The 19,116-nt window shown below is 41.5% G+C and overlaps 1 protein-coding gene across 1 annotated transcript; it reads right to left on the bottom strand.

Moving 5' to 3' along the window:
* Positions 1-1,063: 1,063 nt before the first annotated feature.
* Positions 1,064-18,200, bottom strand: HSP90B1 (heat shock protein 90 beta family member 1). The gene is given in 18 exon segments (NM_001163873.1): positions 1,064-1,359; positions 1,874-1,996; positions 2,350-2,505; positions 2,597-2,675; positions 4,259-4,395; positions 4,914-5,159; positions 5,434-5,703; positions 6,189-6,254; positions 6,386-6,463; positions 6,549-6,686; positions 8,137-8,253; positions 9,264-9,383; positions 9,601-9,712; positions 13,836-14,167; positions 15,179-15,295; positions 16,094-16,235; positions 16,967-17,069; positions 18,017-18,200. Coding segments are annotated over 18 exon segments (2,415 nt in total). The 5' UTR covers positions 18,066-18,200; the 3' UTR covers positions 1,064-1,329.
* Between the last annotated feature and the right edge of the window lie 916 nt (positions 18,201-19,116).

The raw sequence follows: 19,116 nt of genomic DNA, 5'->3' as shown, positions 1-19,116 counted from the left end.
AAAAAAAGAGGAAGATTGGCAACAGATGTTAGCTCAGGGCCAATCTTTCAAAACAAAAAACAAAACTTACAGTACATAAAATTAGGTTCCACAGAACTTTCTTACATACACATGATCTCTAAATAAGCAGTTGGAAAAGATTTTCTCTCTAGCCACAGTTACTAGAACAAAACTCCCATTTCGGATGGCTATATGACTACTGAAATTAGAGAAACTTTCTCCCGTAAGTATATATTTCAAAAGAAATTAAATGATAGCTCAATGAGAATCTTCCCTCAATCTCTATTGTTATCTCTGTGGTAGGATTATGGGTGTTTTTTAAAAGACTGCAACTTTTTTGTAAATCTAACTCCAAAATACAAATGCTAAGACAGTACTGTGTTGCCATATACCTCTCCCTATTTCCATGAATGCTATCGTACATGGTACATGTCAAAGCTAAGGAGCCAGTTAACTATCCTCCAGACTTCATTGGGTTTCACTAGTTTTAATCCAGGGCACTCCACTGCGTTTAGGTGCCATGTCTCTTTAAGTCTCTTCCAATCTCTATTTCTCTCCTTGGTTTTGACCTTGAAAGTTTTGAACAAGAGTATGGTTCACGTAGTCTAGGTTTGTCTGATGTTTTTCTCATTAGGTTATTTTTGGAAAGAATACCAGAGGTGTTCTTTCCAAAAGAAAGAACATTTCTCGTCATATCATATCGGGGGGGTACATGACATCATTGGTAATATTAACCTTGATCACTTGGTTAAGGTAGTGACTGCCAGGTTTCTCTGCTATAAAGTTACTGTTTCTCCTTTCTATACTCTGTTCTTTAGAAGACAGTCACTAAGTCCAGCCCTCATTCAAAAAGGAAAGGAGAATTAAGCTTCACCTGGAATTCTCCATATGGAAGATTCTTCTATGGGTGATTTTTAAAAATACTTGATTTTTAAAAAAACTTTTTGATAAGTATGAATTACTTTTGTGAGGAAAAAACCCAAGATGCGTGATTAAAAAAATTATCAGCCAAGTATAGGTAGTTTTATACAACACATTATGAAAAGACAGGCAAGACACTGAGTATTTGGGATCTTTTTTATTTTTATACACATGACAAGATTTTACACCAAGAATAGTCAGTTAAATAGTACAAATTTACATTCATGAGGAATGTTAAAAAAAATTCAACTAAAAAAACCCACTTCTTCCTGTGACCCACAATCCCAACATTTTACAGTGCAGGGGAGAAGGGGGTCAGGGGAGCATCAAAAACAAGTCTCTCCCAAAAGAAATGACTTAAATTTCACATTCCCTCTCCACACAGGATCCAAATGGTGAGAGTGTAATTTACAATTCATCTTTATCAGCTGTGGATTTCTGTAAAAAAAAAATCAGAAGACATTAAAAGCTAGCAGAAAAAACCTTAGCTCACAGAAGTTTCATGTATGGAAAAAAAAAATTTAAATGGACCTAGCCTATTTCCATGATTTCAGCTGTAGGCTAGAACCTCACCTTGCTAATATGCAAAACAATTCAGAACACACCAACAAGATGAATGGCCCCCAAACACAACCAATCAAAAATTTTAAAAAGCCCAATGCTGCTATACAGCGAGGCAGAAGCAAGTGGAAAGAATATGGAAGCATTGTAGGCTAAGGAAGTCTGTTTAAATACATCTCATGAATAGGATGGCTGGAATAAAGGAAGTGGGAAGATCAAAGTATACACTTTATTTAAAGAAAAATGTGATTTGCTCCAGCTTTTGAATTTGATATTAGATGCCTATTTTTAGGCAGAATTAGATGCCTATTTTTAGGCAGATTTCTCTAAGTCACACAGTCCTAACTTTGCCAGAACTGAAAGTGCAAGTCCCATTCTTGAGTTGCTATACCTTTGCTGTTTCTTCTTCTTCGTCATCTGCTCCTCCATCCATTTCTTCGTCTTCGTCTTGCTCCGTGTCGTCTGTGGTGTCCTCTGTTGTTTCTTCAGGTTCTTCTTCGGGTTCTTCTTCAACCTAAGAGCAACATTTATGAGCCCATTAATGGATCTATTTTCACTTTGCTCATTTAAATGTATAAGATCACAATTAACTTCACTTCCGTCTATCCAGAACTGTAGGTAAATCTTCTAATTAGAGTTAACAGTCAAACTAACAAAGGGAGACAGACAAAAAAAAGGATGTAAAAGGAGAATTTCTCATTAATTTCGAGCACAGTGTGATACCGGGGATTCAAAATTCAATAAATTATTTAAAAAAAGTAGAAATCAGTCAAACTTCTCTGAGCGACATCACTTAATCATGGGAAGCCTATTCCTAAAGAAAGGAAGAAAAAAATAAACCTCTGTGGGTAGGCTGAGCATACAAACCTTTGCATCGGGGTCAATGTTTAAACTGAGGCGCAGCATCCTTTCTATTCTATCTCCATATGCTTTCGTGTCTGGTAAAAGATATCCTGATCGCAGTGTTGCTGTTTCAAACAAAACCACAGCAAGATCTGAAACTGTTTTGTCATCTTCATCTTCCTGAAATAGAAGTCGTCACACTTGATTAATATTAAAAGGTACAAAGTATTCAAATTAAAAGACAAAGTAGCATGGCTGTATTATTACTCACCTTAACTCGTCGAAGCATATCTTTGATCAGCGGGTGTCTGGGATTAATTTCAAATGTTTTCTTCTGGCTGGCATAATAACTGTTCAGGGGTAAAAGTAAACGTTTACAAACAATCAATTTTAGGGTTCACACATTTCTTGTATTCTGTTACTAACTTTCATAATTACAGAGAATAACTCTTGGAAAAAATCATTGCTATATCACGCTTTCCCTTTTAAAGGCGGATGGACATGATTAGATGAAAGAGTGAAATGAAGAGAACTATTTTATTTATTAATGACTCCCAAGTGCCTAGAACATTTTGTTGAGTGGATGAACTGATTTAATGTCTTGTTCATCCCCTCTTAATTTATTCTCACTACCTTAATTGCAGCTCTGTCTCCCACAGAATTCTGAAGTGTCTGGGCAGCCTCTGGGTGCTGCAAAATAACATCTTCTCTGTGATGCCTTCACCAATATGGTAGCAAGAAAACTTGTTTCTTTCATCTGAGCTCAGTTCCCAATGCAGTCTGAACATCCCTTCGTGATCTTTACATTCCCTTGTCAGGTGATTGTTCTCCCGCCTGCAGCTGCATGCTGAGGGCAGGGAGGCACCACATCTACCCTATCTTGGTATACCCGTTATCTATGCCAGGCTCACAAGATCACAGCTTGATGTGTCATCCTGACTAGTCTGAATGTCACAAAGACAGAAGCAATGTTTGCTTTAGACGACCTGTGTATAGACACAGTAGGTGCTCAAATGTTTGCTGAATGGAAGGAATTTCCTGTTAATTACTGAAACAAGTGGCATTAAATGGCTATTATACAGTTGCAATGGGACATAAGCAGAAATCTGGTCTTCTCCACCTGAAATTTATAATCTAGACAGAGATCAAGACAAGCAAAACAGCATTTTAGCATTTTGTGTATATACATTATACAGTGGTGAGTCAAACTAATTATGAAATACATTATATATATATATTTTTTTTCTTTAAATGGAGTTTTGGCATTATGACAATGGAGACTGTACTTGTGAAAAGAATCCTTAAGCTAGGTCTTGGGTAAAAAGGTATGATGATTAGGTTGTAAACAAGACAGAAGATATTCCAGATGGAAGAAGAGAGAAAGAGCAGGAAAGAAGTTATTTTCAAGCCATTGCTGTGACATTAAAATATAAACTTGAACTATATATTTCTTGAAAGTAAAGGGTATTGAAGACCCACTGGACCTCCAGTACTTGGCCCTTGAGCTCAAATAACGAAAGGACCCTTTCAGCTCACGGGTCCTTTACCCTTTATTTTGTGGAGCACACTGTTGGTGGGGGGAGGGGGTAGTCACATTTGAGAAATGTAACTGTCACTAACCTCATCTGTAAATATTAACTAAAAATCTAAGAGTCCAGATACCAGGCCAAGAATATAATCTAATGAAAAGTATGTGTAAAAGATTAAGACAATTTACATTTGTGTACTATAAAATAAATCATGAGTCCAAGACCTTTTCTTTATCAATCTAATGTAGCAGGTATCCCTTTGTAAACTTGTTGTCTGCATAATATATACTACACAGCGTGGACACTTAACACCTCAGCTCTTGGCGGAGAAGCTGGCCTTATCTTCTAAAGGAAGCCTGGACAAGAGCTACCACGTTGGCAGGGACCTTCCGGAGGAGGCTTACTTTGTAGAGATGTCCTTGCCCGTTTGGTATGCTTGAGCTTTCATGATTCTCTCCATGTTCCCCGACCACCCGTACTGGCTGGCCACGAGAGCACACGGAGACTCTGTCAGGCGCTGAGACACCACAGCCTTTTCAATCTTAGGAGAAGAAATTAAAAGTTAGATACATATAAATCTCAATAGTTAAGCTCATTCAGTAATTGCATTTCAACTCTTTAAGGATTCATCAGTTAAGATCATAAACAGAGGCAAGTCATAAGAGTACCTCTCATTCAGATTCTTAGACACTGTCATTTAATAATCTGAATTTTTCAGTCAGAAATACTTAAACATCAACTTTTAAAAACATATAAAACTTAAATTTAACCTGTAAAAATTTATTACAAAAGCAGTATTAAACTACAGAAAAGTTTCAGTGATAAAGAAAAACAAACCAACCCAGTACCCTCATACAGAATAACCACTATCATCCTTTTAATTCTCTGTAGTTCATAAATTTTACGCTCCTCCTCCCAATAATTTAACCACAATATTAAATACCCTGTACAACTTTAATGGTTACAAGGTAACCAGCTGCAAAGCTGAATTTGTTGACAAAACTTTTTAAAAAATGCAGGTGCTAAAATTTTCACAATTTCGAATTTCCAGAAGAATACCTTGTCCTTGAGGGCTTTATCTTTCATCCAATTGAGCAGAGGCTCAAATTCTTTCTCAACTGCTTCACGACTCTCCTTAGTTTTCTCACTTTCATCAAACTTCACTCCTTCCTTGGCAACATTCTGGAACCTCTTCCCGTCGAACTCCGGAAGAGCCTGGATGCAGTATTCGTCCACAGGTTCTGTGAGATAAATCACTTCGTAGCCCTTTTTCAGAAGTCGCTCAACAAACGGAGAAGATTCGGCCTACGAAAATAAGGGCAGTACAGTTTTCCAAGTCCAGCCTTGGTATATGTATTCACTCATCCTAGCAGCTGTGTGTATATAGTAGTGACAATCCCATCTTACAGGTGGAGAAGTAAGAGGTGCAGAGGACATAAATGACATTCCTGTCAGTGACCAACCAGGCCTGCTCACTATGCCAGTTCACAATTACAATGAAGTTTTCCCTTTTTTCTCAAGAGTTGGCAATAAATCCCAGCTACGGACCAGGATCCCTGACAGTTGGAGTTCATCTCACCTCTTTTCTGCTGGACCCAGCCATGAAGTAGATTTTGTCTTGTTTCTCCTTCATTCTTTCCACATACTGGTCTAGACTAGTAATATCACTTGGATGATGAGAAGACTGGAATCTAAGAAGTTTAGCAAGACGTGTTCGATTTGAGTGATCTTCAATCACACCAAGCTTGATGTTGGTACCAAATTCTTTCCAAAAAGTATCATTGTACTTCTCATCAGCAATCTTCTTGATCATGTCCAGAGTTTTACGGACAAGCTTCTTTCTAATCACCTAAACAAAATTGAACAGTAACTGATTAGAGAACTTCATCTCCACCATCTGAGAACCTGCATATGTAAGGTAGCAGTGAGTAGTGGTGAAAGATGCGAAGACCGGGCATCGTCACTGGCATTTACCAGGGGGCAGGGAATGGGGGTCACTCACTCCAACGACGCAGCAGAAACTAAGCCACCTGTGGCAACAGTCACAAGAGACTGCTTTCACAGTATCTTGCTTTAAGGTCTACATTCTAACTTCAGACCAGGTAGTGGGTATAGACGGGTGTTCACTGTACAATTTTTTCAACCGTTCTTTTGAAAATTTTTGATATAAAATGGTGGGGGGAAAACAGATTTTCAGATTTGATAATTCCAGAGTAAAATTAAGCTCTTTATCTGAAGAGCCAAGGACTGTCTCAACGTCTGGTGACTCCACTAATGGAGCCTGTCCTCTGAAGCCCAAAGAGCAAAGCGGCCAGTCTGCTCCCAGACACTCACCTTAAGCAGTTTATGTTGCTGAAGAGTCTCTCGAGAAACATTCAAGGGAAGATCATCCGAGTCCACCTTTAGATGGCAAAAGAAAGTAGTTCAGTGAGCAATGAAAACACTCCAAACCCCGACACTCCCACCTCCCCCAAAAACTCCACTTCCAGACCCCGACTCTAACCCCTCCCCCCGAATCTTCAGATACTTACAACACCCTTGACAAAATTAAGGTACTTGGGCATCATATCATGGAAGTCATCTGTGATGAATACTCGGCGCACATACAGCTAAGGAGAGACCAAAAAAGAGCGTCACTTTCAGGAAATTAGACTTTCAAATTTTAAATTCAGTTTATACTACTTAAAAACCCACCTTAATGTAATCACTCTTCTTAGATCCATATTCGTCAAACAGACCACGTGGAGCAGATGTGGGTACAAATAAAATGGATTTGAAGGTCACTTCCCCTTCAGCAGTAAAGTGGATATAAGCCATGGGGTCGTCACTTTCCTACGGAAAGTTGGCACTTAGTCATTCAAAAGGCACAGGAAGAAGGCAGTGCAAAGGCCAAGCAATTTATGGGGTGGCCCACATTCAGTTTAGCATTTAAGGAACAAAAAAGTTCGATTATCAAAAAGGGGCGAGGGGCCTGGACGGAAGAAGAAACATTGAAGATTACAGTGCTAAGTAGCTAGACATGGTTGTTTTGGTGGTGATGTCAATACCATTATTCTATCTCCTAACTCAGGGAAGTGCAGATGAGCCTAGGTTCCACACGTGTGAGAGAACAAGACAGGAAAACCATCATCCTGCCTAAATGACAAAATAACATACAACACTTGATGAGTATACTGATCAACCACAAAAAGCACTCAGGAAGAAACTTCTTCCATGGGAACTGGACTACAGCAGTGGCTATAAAGAGATATGTAAATAGCTATAAAGATAGAAATTCCCTGGATCCGCATTATCCATTACAATACCCACATGTGGCTACTGAGCACTCGAAATGTGGCTTGTTCAAACTGAAATGTGCTGGTGTAAAATAACACTAGACTTTGAAGACACAGTACCCCTACCCCCACAAAAAAGGAGAATGAAATACTTCATTATTAATTACATGTTGAAATAACACTATTTTGGGTATGTTGGGTTAAAAAAATATTTAAAAATTAACATCACCTGTTTAAAAAAAAATGTGGCTTCTAAAAAATTTAAGATGACGTGTGGCTCACATAATATTTCTAATACAGCTGCCCCAGAGCAAAGTACATTTATATACACGTGGGAATAAAAATGGAGGCAGAACCAAGGGATAGTTTTTAGAAGTAAAGCTTAAAGAATGGTTGCATGTTTACAAAAGGAAAATGAAGAAGGCTCAATAAGAAATCAACAGATGGAATAAAGAGTAAGGAACAAACACAATCAGAGAATATTAAGTTTTATCTAGCCATGCTAAGTCCATTAAACTAGTCTATTTTGTACACACTGCTATCTGGGGAAACACTAACTTGAAACAATCAATCAAACACTAGTTTTGCATTCTTCAGAATTACAAGAAGGGATCAGTAAAAGAAAAAAAAAAAACAAGCGAGGAAACACAGATTTAGTAACTATTCCAAGGCATATGACCTCACAATAATTGTTTGATATTGCTGTAAACAAGCTCTTTGAAGATTATGTTAAAAACCACTCAATAACATGATTTTGTTTTATGATTTTTATAGTGGAAATCAAACTTCTACCTATGTGAGTGGTTCTTCATCTTTTCTGTAACAGAGACCCCCTTGGCAAGGTGTTGAAAGCCTCTAGATTCTCAGAGTAAACTTTTTTTAATGTATAATATAAAATACACAGGATTAAAAAGGAAACCAACTGTGTTGTAGTTATAAAACTATTTTAAAACATACTTTTGAGTTAGTAACGTTTCATTATCACATTATTCTAAAATAATACTTACCTTTGAAAATGATTTGTAGAAAGCTTTGTATTCATCATCTTCTACTTCTTTTGATGGTCTCTGCCATATCGGTTTGATATCATTCATAAGTTCCCAATCCCAGACAGTTTTTTCAACCTGAAGTTATAGTATTTGATTAACCTCCTAGCACTCATCAACAGTCATATGAGTGGTAACCACAGCTTTAGGACATTTCAAAAGAATACGAGAAACATCAAAGGATACCTTGAATCTAGTACAGCTCCTGCCAACTGGATCAAAATTCTTTTTTTTTTTAAAGATTTTATTTTTCCTTCTTCTCCACAAAGCCCTCCAGTACATAGTTGTCTATTTCTAGTTGTGGGTCCTTCTAGTTGTGGCATGTGGGATGCTGCCTCACCATGGCTTGATGAGCAGCGTCATGTCCTCGCCCAGGATTTGAACTGGCGAAACCCTGGGCCACCGAAGTGGAGCATGCGAACTTAACCACTCTGTAATGGGGCTGGCCCCCCCCCCAACTTTTTTTTTTTTTAAGTGTTTCTCTCAACATTTAAGCCTGGTATTATAATACAAAAAAGGCAACTGGTTATCATAATTGATAAAAAGCCGATTAAGGTTCTTGTGTTGTTTTTAACTAGCTAAAATGTTATTTCTTGAAAACACCTGTTTTGAGGTTAGAAGGATATACATATTATATGTTCTTATTTCGTGACTGATGGAAATCCAACATCTTACAATAAATATTCCTCAAAACCCACCACCACTACTTCTGCCTATTCTGCTACCTGAGCAGGCTGGAGAACTAATTTTATAGTTAATATCTATAAGACAAAAGAAGATGCAGAAAGCTTTTTAAGATTTTAAAATTCAAAACATATTATAAGCCACCAGTCCTGGGCAATATGTAGAAGTCAGAAAACTCTACAAAAATGACCTGTGTTCACTACTTAACACTTTCTAGAGGGGGAAAACACACACAATAAACTAAGTCCTTGTTTTAAAGGTTAGGCCTATGGGCTCACCACTTGGAAAGATAAGACCTTTAAGACCTGACGCTTAGCTCAAGCCAGTCTGTGCATACTTAGGTTTCTGTGTTCCCCTAACATATCCTAAACAATATTTTCAGTGGGGAGATGAACCAGACTTACTTTTTTAGTTTTCGGTTTCTTTTCTTCTTCTTCTTCTTCTACTGCAGCTTCATCATCAGAGTCTTCTTTTTCTTCTTTTGCTGCTTCTTCTTCTTCCATGGGTTCCTCAACTGTTTCAGTCTGTGGAAGTATAAAGTAGAATTAACTCGTCATTTAATAATTCTGACTTCAACTATAGAATATCAAACAAAATTACAGCTCAAAAAAATACGCCGTCTGTAGGAAAACCCCAAGAGTACTCTAAACGGAAAAAACCACGTTCAACCTTCATTCTGTAAGTGTTAAGTATTTAAATATGTGCCAGGGTCATACACATAAATTTTATCAACAGATTTACCTTGCTGCTCCATACATAAATAGGAAAGTTTATGAACTGTGAATATTTTTTCACGAGATTTTTAATTGTATCCAATTCAAGGTAATCAGATGCTTCTTCTTTCAAAACAAGGCTGCAAGGAAAATAAGATGTTTATAGAGACACATCCATGGCTTAGATGATTTGATTATAAATTCATCTAAACACTTTCCTGACAATGCTAAAAGCCAACCACTCTATGTAATCCAAGATGTTGTGTTATTCACATTAAGAATTCTCAGGCTGTCCCCATGGGGTAGTGGGATAAGTTTGGCAGGCTCTGCTTCAGTGGCCTGGGTTCACAGGTTTGGATCCCAGGTGTGGACCTACACTACTTGTCAGCCATGCTGTGGTGGTGACCCACATATAAAATGGAGGAAGACTGGCACAGATGTTAGCTTAGGGCTAATCTTGGGCAGGGGGAGACTGGCAACAGACGTTAGCTCAGGGCTAATCCTCAGCTAGAAAAAAAACAAAAAATTCCCATCATCAACAAGGGTTTGTGAGCTAAATATACCAAATGTCAGTAGGGTAAAGGGAAGAATCTTCCTTGCATTCCCTCAAGAGAGGACGCTCTTAGTTCTAAGCAGAAAATGAAAATGTTACCAATCTTCTGAATATGTTGGGTTTTTTCATTTGAAGAACTGAAATCTTAACACAGCTTAAGGTGAGAAGGCACTGGCACATTCTGGAGAAAAGTGGAATTACATGCACTCTGATAGTTACTCTAAAAATCAAATGATTATTGTAGATAGTGAACTCCTAATAAAAACATGCTAAAGTCCTTCAAAAAGCTAGAAAATTAATCTGAATTATTGTTTATATCTGCACTATCCTAAACAGTAGCCACCAGTCACATGTGACTACGTAAATAAAATTTAAAGTCAGTTGTACCACCACATTCCAAGTACTCAATAGTGACATGTGGCCAGTGGCTGCCATATTGGACAGGGCAGAAACAGAATATTTCCACCAGAGGTGTACTGTATCTAAAGATAATCCCAATACTGAAAATTGGAGCACTGCTTCCTCTTCTTCCTCACAGCCCCTCTGCCAGTCCCTCCTCCACCCACCAAACATAACAAATCACAACGCGCACTCAAACTCAGCGGGTGGCCCATATCTTGATGTTTGTGCTCCCAGTAAATATGGGACATTTATCCATGGTTCCCTTTCTGCCTCAAAAATCTTAGTTTAGGAGCACATGCCAACAAGTGGACAGTACACGATGACATAACCTAGTGAGCCAACTAAGTCTCTAGTCTTGGAGCAGCACACACCTTAGTGACGTGGGATTGGGGAGAGTTCAGTTTTGGATCTAAGTTGAAGCCGATGGTTAGACATCTTAGTCACAGATATTTAAAAGGCAATTAGATACATGAGCACAGAGCCCAGCAGTGAGACCCATACCAGGGGTTGACAAACTATGGCTGGCACCCACAATAAACTTTATCAAGACACAACCTCATCATATACTGTTTACAGCTACTTTCAAGATAAAACAGCAAGGTTGTGACTTGTAACAGATCCTATACTTTACAAGCTTAAAATATTTTCTAGCTAGCTCTTTAAGAAAAAGTTTGCTGACTGCTGCTCTAGACTAAGAATATAGATTTGAGAACCCCAAGAAAAAGCTGCTACCTGAATCCCGAGACTAAGACTGCATGAGGAACACAGGATAATGAGAAAAGGGCTGAAACTTAACTTTTTATTAACATTTAAGGAACAGGCAAAGGAAATAAAAAAAGATATACAGGGTCATGGAAGCTGGGTACTTGGTAGATTGTTTTAGGGAGTGCACAGTAGAAAGCAAATTCTGTAGAAAACATGAGAAAAACTAAGAAAAAAAGAGAATCTATTGCTAGGAGCAATGTTAATGGGAAAAAAAAAAAACAAACTCAAATCCACTGGATTTAGCAACAAGGATCACTGATGACTTATTTTAAAGGAAAGGTGGTGGATAAAGTCAAAACACAGCGGGCTGAGGCATGAACTGAAGGCAAGTGTACTTTTTCAAGCTCAATCGTAGGGCGGGAAGAAAGAGCGTGTGCCTGACAGTAGAAGGGGGCCTGGCACTACCTGCCTTCCAGCCTGCCCCTAGAGAGACTGGAACATGTTTACACTTTGATGTGAAAGAGGGAGGTGCGCGGGAAAGGCTGACTTTAGAAAGATAGGGTAGTAATGAATTTATGCTTAGTCTCTGAGGAAGTAAGATGAGAAAGAATAGATCAGAAGTCGAGACTAGCTTTAGGGGAAAATTGTGTAATACCTCCCTTGTTGTAGGAGGAACAGAAGCAATTATATCATCATATCAATTAGCATTTAGTGGATGCCAATTTCATAATCTCATTCAATCCCCACAAAATCTCTCACAAAGGTACAGCAGTGGCTAACACAAGGGTACAGACAGAAGCAGTAGGCAGGAAACTGAACTGATAGCTTCAATTATACTGGTTAAACGTGAGATGAAGTCACACATACAGGGCAGGATCTTGGTCTCGTCACTTCCTCGCCTTCACTCTCATTTTCCTTTGACCATTCTAGACTTTCAGTTCCTCAAACGGGCCTCTTGCCTCTGGAACTTCCAACATGCTGCGTGGCTGCCTAGAATCTCTGAACCTAACGCATCACTGTTTCAGAAAGGCCTTCTGATAAAGGAGGTGTCCCTTAGCTGCCGTTCCGGCAGCTGCCACTCTAAAATTTTTTGTTTTCCTCCCTTACTAGAACAGGCCATGCGAAAGCAGGAACCTCATCCCTCTTATTCTCCACGGTAGCTTAAACCCCAGTAGGTAAGCGGCACTCAAAGGAAGGCCTGGTGAGTGAGCGCGGGGTGGCAGGACTTGAAGAACAAAGGCCCTTTTGCCTAGGGAAAGCAGAACCTGTTGTAAAGTTTCATTTGCTGATCAACCACCTGTACTACCTGCATGAAGCTGTCCCGCTTACCTTACTCACTCATAAAATGTTTGCCAGGCGAGGGTTAGGCTCTGGGAAAGGAGCTGTCAACAAAACTCTGCTTTCCTGAAGCTTACATCTAGAGAAGGCGCCTGTCTCTCAGCACCCTAGGCCATAAGCACCTCTCGAGACAGCATTTCCTCTCTTTCTAGTTAAGACACGTGATTTACCGATGCTTCTCTAATGCCTAACAAGAGAGGACGCCCGGGTAGAACCATTAGTGATGCCTCCTAATGAGGCTGGGAGCCGTGCGTGTTAATAGCAAAGGCAGGGGAAGGCAGACTGGGAACAACCAACTGCTACAGGTACTTGAGCACAGCCATCTCATTAGTCTTCGTTAAAAGAACATCTGCGATAACGAAGATAGGACACGCTGCCTTCTGGGATGAAGAAAATTGGTCAAAATGGTAGATACATGCTTCTTTCCTACTTGAATATTTAAAAATCCTTAGTGTCGAGAAAATTTTAAACTGAACTAAGAAAAAAAATTGAGGCTGTAGACACATTTCACTTGACAGAACTGGGTAAGTCAAATGACCCCTGACACGGAATTTCCCTACCTCTGAGATGCGGGGCGAGGGGGAGGCAAAACGCTGCCCCGTCGCCCCGTCTCCCTCACAGTGCCACAAGCACCACGAGGCACAGAGCTGTCTCATCCATACAAACGATGGTGCCTTAAAGCCAATTCCAATTTGAATTCAGTCATTTGCAACTATCCTCAAATAAGACAATTTCTTCCAAAGAACTTTCATAACTTCCTTCAAGCCCTTTATCTGCACCTACTGTCTCCAACCTGCCCCCAACCCTGGTTACATCATGGATGTTGAAGATCTTCAATGGTCACTTCTCATCCAGTCCTGCCACCCTCCATGCCACCTTCAGAAAACTTTTTAAAAGTTGATCAAAAATTCTATCAGCAATTGCCAGGACGTGAGAGGAGTTCCTTTAATCCTGTGAACATGCTGTGCCTTTATCCAGGAGGCTCCAGGGACTTGACACTACTTTTCTAAGTCTTGCTCACCTGGAAAACCAGGCCACTTCTCTGCGAGGCCTCCAATTTTCCTTCTCCCCTGGAAGAGCTAACCCTTCCCACTCTATACAGGTCCTCCAGAGTATTTCTTCAGGTGATGAGAACAGTTCAATTTCCTCATGTTACAAGCAAGGAAATAAGACCCAGAATAAGCCATGTGCTCAGAGAGCCAGAACTGGAGAGTCAAGGTCCTCAGTACGACTATTAGTTCTTATTAGGGATTAGTAATACTCACGTAATTGTTGTTCCCCGTCCTAGAGTGTTTCCTCTTGGGTCAGCAATTACGGAAAACTCATTGGAGTCGGATTCCCAGATGTGCTGGGTATCGTTGTTGTGTTTTGATGTGACAATAACCTTATCTGCCACAAGGAAGGCAGAATAGAAACCGACACCAAACTGACCAATCAATTCAGAAGTTGACTGGCCATCTTCCTGTGCCTCAGTCATTTTGTTCAAAAACTCGCTTGTGCCAGATTTGGCTATGGTACCAAGGTTTTTAACCAACTCTTCCCGGGTCATTCCTACACCAGTGTCCGTGACATGTAGCAGGTTCTTCTCCTTGTCACACTAAAAGCAAGTCAAGGACAAGATAGTTATACATGCTTAATATTCACGGTATGACAAGTAAATACTGAGCCATATATTGAGAAACTACCAACTTTGGGCCACATCAGTTCCAATACAGAAAATAAAACAGATATTTTCCTCCATATAGTATTTTATAGCCTTTTTAGAAAGTACACATCTTAAGTACAAGCATCTTTCTTTATAGAGAATACTTTCAAGTTCAGTGTATTTGAAAAAGTATCAATATAAAGAGGGCAGAGATGGACCTAAACAAGTTAATTTTGAAGACAAAATTAAAAAAAAATTTTACGCTTTGCCTATTTCTCTCATAGAAAATAAAAGGATTCAAAACTTGAATGACTTCTATATTTGGAATCTGTGGTGATCAATGTTTTTCACTAAATGTTCCAGGCTCTCTGCCTTCCAGAAACACCATAGGAATATACTTTCTCCATTTGTGGTTGGGTAAGGCCACGTGATGAATTCTGGCCAATGAGTTGCAAGTGGGAGTCAGGAGTATGGCTTTGAGGCTGGAGCCTTTAATTGATGTGAGACCCTCTAAGCTCCCTCTGCACCAGGGTGACCAGCTCCCAGTCCAGATGGCGCTGCTCAATCAGCCTGTGTCCTGGAGTGAGAATGACGCAAAGCAAAGGGCACAGGCAGCCTGTGATTAATGATTTAAGCCCGGGGTTGGCAAACTATTTCTGTAAAAGGGCCAGAGAGTAAATATTTTAGGCTTTGTGAGCCATATGGTCTCTATCAAAATCACTCAACTCTGCCATGTAGCACAAAGGGAGTCATAGATAATACACAAATGTGCATGGCTGTGTTCCAATAAAACTTTATTTATAAAGAGAGGCAGCAAGTTGAATTTGGCCCACAGGCCATATATTGCTGACCCCTGAGACTTGGGGGCTATTTGTTACTGCCGCATAACCTAGCCTATCTTGATGGATATGGATTCACTGTCTCTAAGGGTTTTTTCTTTAAAAGAAAATTGTTTTAGCTTACCTTAATTTTGACCGTTAGTTCCTCATTTCCAGAAAGAGCATTTTCATCCGTCAGTGATATTAGCCTTATCTTATCTAAAGCATCAGAAGCATTTGAAATCAGTTCTCTCAGGAAAATCTAAATGGAAGCCAGATTTAATAAAAACTTAGATTAGCCTCAAGATAGACAAGATATTAAATTTGATGTCAGACATTTTATTTCTCCCCTGTATTCTGAAAAAGCACTCTTTAAGGAGTAAGACTTTTTTTTTTTAAAAAACATTTTATTTTTCCTTTTTCTCCCCAAATCCCCCCAGTACATAGTTGTATATTTTCAGTTGTGGGTCTTTCTAGCTGTGGCATGTGGGACGCCGCCTCAGCATGACTTGATGAGTGGTGCCATGTCCACACCCAGGATTCGAACCAGTGAAACCCTGGGCCGCCAAAGCGGAGCGTGTGAACTTAACCACTCAGCCACAGGGCCGACCCCAGAGAAAGACTTCATATGGTACAGAGATGGCTTTACTCTCTTGGTAAAAAGAGGTACAGCTCTTTACACAAAGGACTGCAGAAACTAGAAGGGGTACCTGAACTGGTAAGAGCAATAACACTATTCCACTAGTGATCTTTACGTATGCAATACATGACATTCAGTTTGTGTGACTGCTCTCAAGATTCAACTACATAGCAGGCCATGAACACATTTGGAGGGCAAAGAAAAAAGAAAGAAGGGAAAATGTCTAACAATCCTTCCCTCATCACCCAACACACACACACACAATAGGTACCCAGTGGCAATTCTTGTACATAGTGGCTATTTAAACTTCACTAACCACTTACTTGCAATTATCATGCAAGTACATTTACTGTGAAAGTAAACAAGTGTGCTCAATGACATAGAGACAAAATAACATGATCCTAACCACATGTTGCTTACCTCTTTATTTTTATACAAGGAATTGATGATAAGTTTCATCATTCTGTTAACTTCAGCTTGGAAGGCAAACTTTTCTGATTTCTCTCTAAGTTCTCTTATTTGGGATGCATTTAATCCATCCAACTGAATCGCCTCTTCCTCTCTAAGGAAATAAATTCGGTAAGCAAATACTGCATTGCTTGCTTCCCTCGAAAAACATAGGATCTGTGACGAGAGCACAGTGGTCTCTTACGATTGTCTTAAGGGTTAAAAGGGTAAAATGGAAACCTTAATAAAATATTACTGTCTACCATCTCATTACTATTTTACCACAGTAGCAGGTTACCTGTAACACCGAGTTGGAAATACCCAATTCTTAAAATTGTCAGAAAAGTAAACCCAATTTTCCTCTACTAAAAAGCAAAGTCACATTCATTTATGTCCCCTTACACGTGGGACCGCCCCTTTGCCTGGGAAGCTTTCACCTCTAAGGACCCACAAAACTGTCTATAAGTTCTAAGGGGCCAAATTTTAAAACATTGCTCAACTGACAGAAATCTTTTTAAAAATTACTAACTGTACACATTTTACTCAGTATACAACCCACTGAAAGTCTTTTCTAAGGTCTGAGAAAGGTTATAGTGCTAATATTCTGAAATAGTGTTATCAAAACAGTTTTCAAAGGAATCCACTCAATTTTGATCTGTCACTCTTCGGGAAAAGAGGTACATATGTAGGCACACACTTGCTACATCTATGTTTTCTCCGACCATTTTTTTGGTATTTAAATTCGGGATGTTACATTTCATCTGAACCTTCTGAGAAGAGACACAAAAGCAGCAACTGGATTCCATGTTCACAAGGGCTTATCTGTAGTTTCAAATGAGCACAAACCTCTGGACCACTTCATCATCTGTCCTTGAGCCTTCTCTGCTTTTACCCAGATCCTCTTCTACTGTACCATCCACATCGACTTCATCGTCAGCTCGGACCGACCCTAAGGAAGATTTGACACCGGAGAACTCTTAAACATCAGCGCTTCGTGTACTTCTCAGCAGAAATATGATCCAACAGGGCAAGGGTAGGGGTTGCAAAATTCGGTTGGTACATATGGGAGGTGGGGATGGAAGAATGGATCCACCGGTTTAAGTGCCCAACGTAAGCCCGCATAGTTCTTATTTAAGTTCAGGTACTGGGGGCCCCCAGTAGATTCTGAAATACGGAGGCAGCCACGACTTATAAATTCGAATCCTTTATAAATAACGCGTAGCACATTGGACACCATGTCCCTTCCACCCTCACACGTGTTGCGCACAGGCCGAGATGAGGCCTCCAAACCGACCCTGCCAAAACTCAGGCCTTCGGTATCACAGATCGGAATATAAATAGGATTTGTGCAACCTCTGGCGAAGCGGAACTGAAATCGGGCCCGGGGGCCTGAGAAGGGGAAGAGATGGTAAGACATTGTAAGATGTTAAGGACCTCGGGCAAAATTGAATCAACCCCGCTGACCCTGCCTTTCCGCGGACCCGGGCCGCGCGCTCCCCGGACCAGCGCCGAAGAAAGGCGAGGCGCGTTGGCGAGGGGTCGGAGGACCGGGCGCGGGCCCCCACGCCGACGACCAAAGGTTGCGGCGTCTGACAAAGTCCTCGGGGAGGTGCACGCGCAGGGCTCGGGGGGCGAGTGCGGCGGGAGCCCCGCCCGGAGGCGGCGGAGCCCTGGGGAGCCCCGCAGGGGATTTGAACGACTCCGTTCTCCTTCTTTCTTTCCAAAGATAGAAGAGAGCGCACGAAACCCCTGAACCTCTTTCGAGGAAAGGCTATGGGCCAGCTCAGGCCCCCTTCTCTCCCTCCCAGGCTCAACGCCCCCAGAACCTTCGAGAAGAGGCCGCGCTTGGGGAGGGAGGGGGCGTCCGGGGGTGCCCGCTCCTCCGGAATCACTCACCAAAGGTCAGCAGGACGCAGCAGAGGCCCAGCACCCACAGGGCCCTCATGGCGTGCGGCCGGTGAGTCTCAAGTCCCTTCTGATCGCAGGAGCCGCCTCCGCCCCCCCACGCCTGGGCTCAGCTCCTCACACCTCAAGCCGTGCGGTCCGCCCACTACCCCCGAAGCAGGTCGGGCCGCTTTTCACCCCCACTTCTCGCGGGCGGGGGACGGGAAACACGAACCCACCAATCGTCCCACACCACGCACCCCCTCTACCCAATGGGGACTCGTGGGGGGGGCCGCACTCCACCAATCGGAGCTGTCCAGGTGCGGTGCCCGATGCCCGAAGCGTGGCTCCGTCCGATTGGTCATCTGTAGCCTCTGTTCTCCAATCTAATGGCTCCGCGGGCCCCTCTCACGCGGGACCGCCCCTTTGCCAGGGAAGCTTTGGCCTCTCAGGGAAACCGTCCAATGAACGTCAGCGCAGAAAACGTCCCTCCTTTTAGAGAGGTCGCAGCGGAACCACTTCCGGGTTGCAGAGCACGTTTATTCCGTGACCAGGGGAAACGGTAGCCATGGCAACGCGTTCTTCACCTTTTCTCCCTCCTACGCGTGGGGGTCGCCTTGGGAATGATTCCACTGCGACCTTTCGCAGTTACTTTCTATTTGGCAGTGCTTCTCGGAAAATAAAAATGCGTGAGAGGCTGAAAATTCCCCAGAGCGCTTTTAGATGGGGGTGTTGAGGGACTTCAGTTCCCGGCATGCAACGTACTAGGGGGTACACTATTGGATGCTGGGAGTCGTAGTCTTTGACCAGCTGCGTAGTTTGGTCCTTTCTTCCGCGTTTTCCCAGCGTGTGTTTGCGGCAACTCTGCGCTGTGTGTTTCAGAATTGACATCTCGTTCTAATTGTAGTACAAACCTGTACCGATTCCAGGACTCTCCAGTCTACACAGCCTTTAGAAGCGGGCTTAGAAAGCCGTCACGCCTTGGCCAAGGCCGCCGTAGGTTCTGGGGCTTGGCCTCTTTGAGTCTGGGTTCCGCCTCCAGCTCTTGAACACGCGTTTTCGAATCTGGCTTCTCGTGTGTCGCTTGGGCAGCCTGAGCCCTCTCTGTCTCT

This window comes from Equus caballus, chromosome 28 (genome assembly GCF_041296265.1).
Source record: "Equus caballus isolate H_3958 breed thoroughbred chromosome 28, TB-T2T, whole genome shotgun sequence".
In the NCBI taxonomy this organism is placed as follows: domain Eukaryota; kingdom Metazoa; phylum Chordata; class Mammalia; order Perissodactyla; family Equidae; genus Equus; species Equus caballus.
This window is presented reverse-complemented; position numbering and strand designations above follow the sequence as displayed.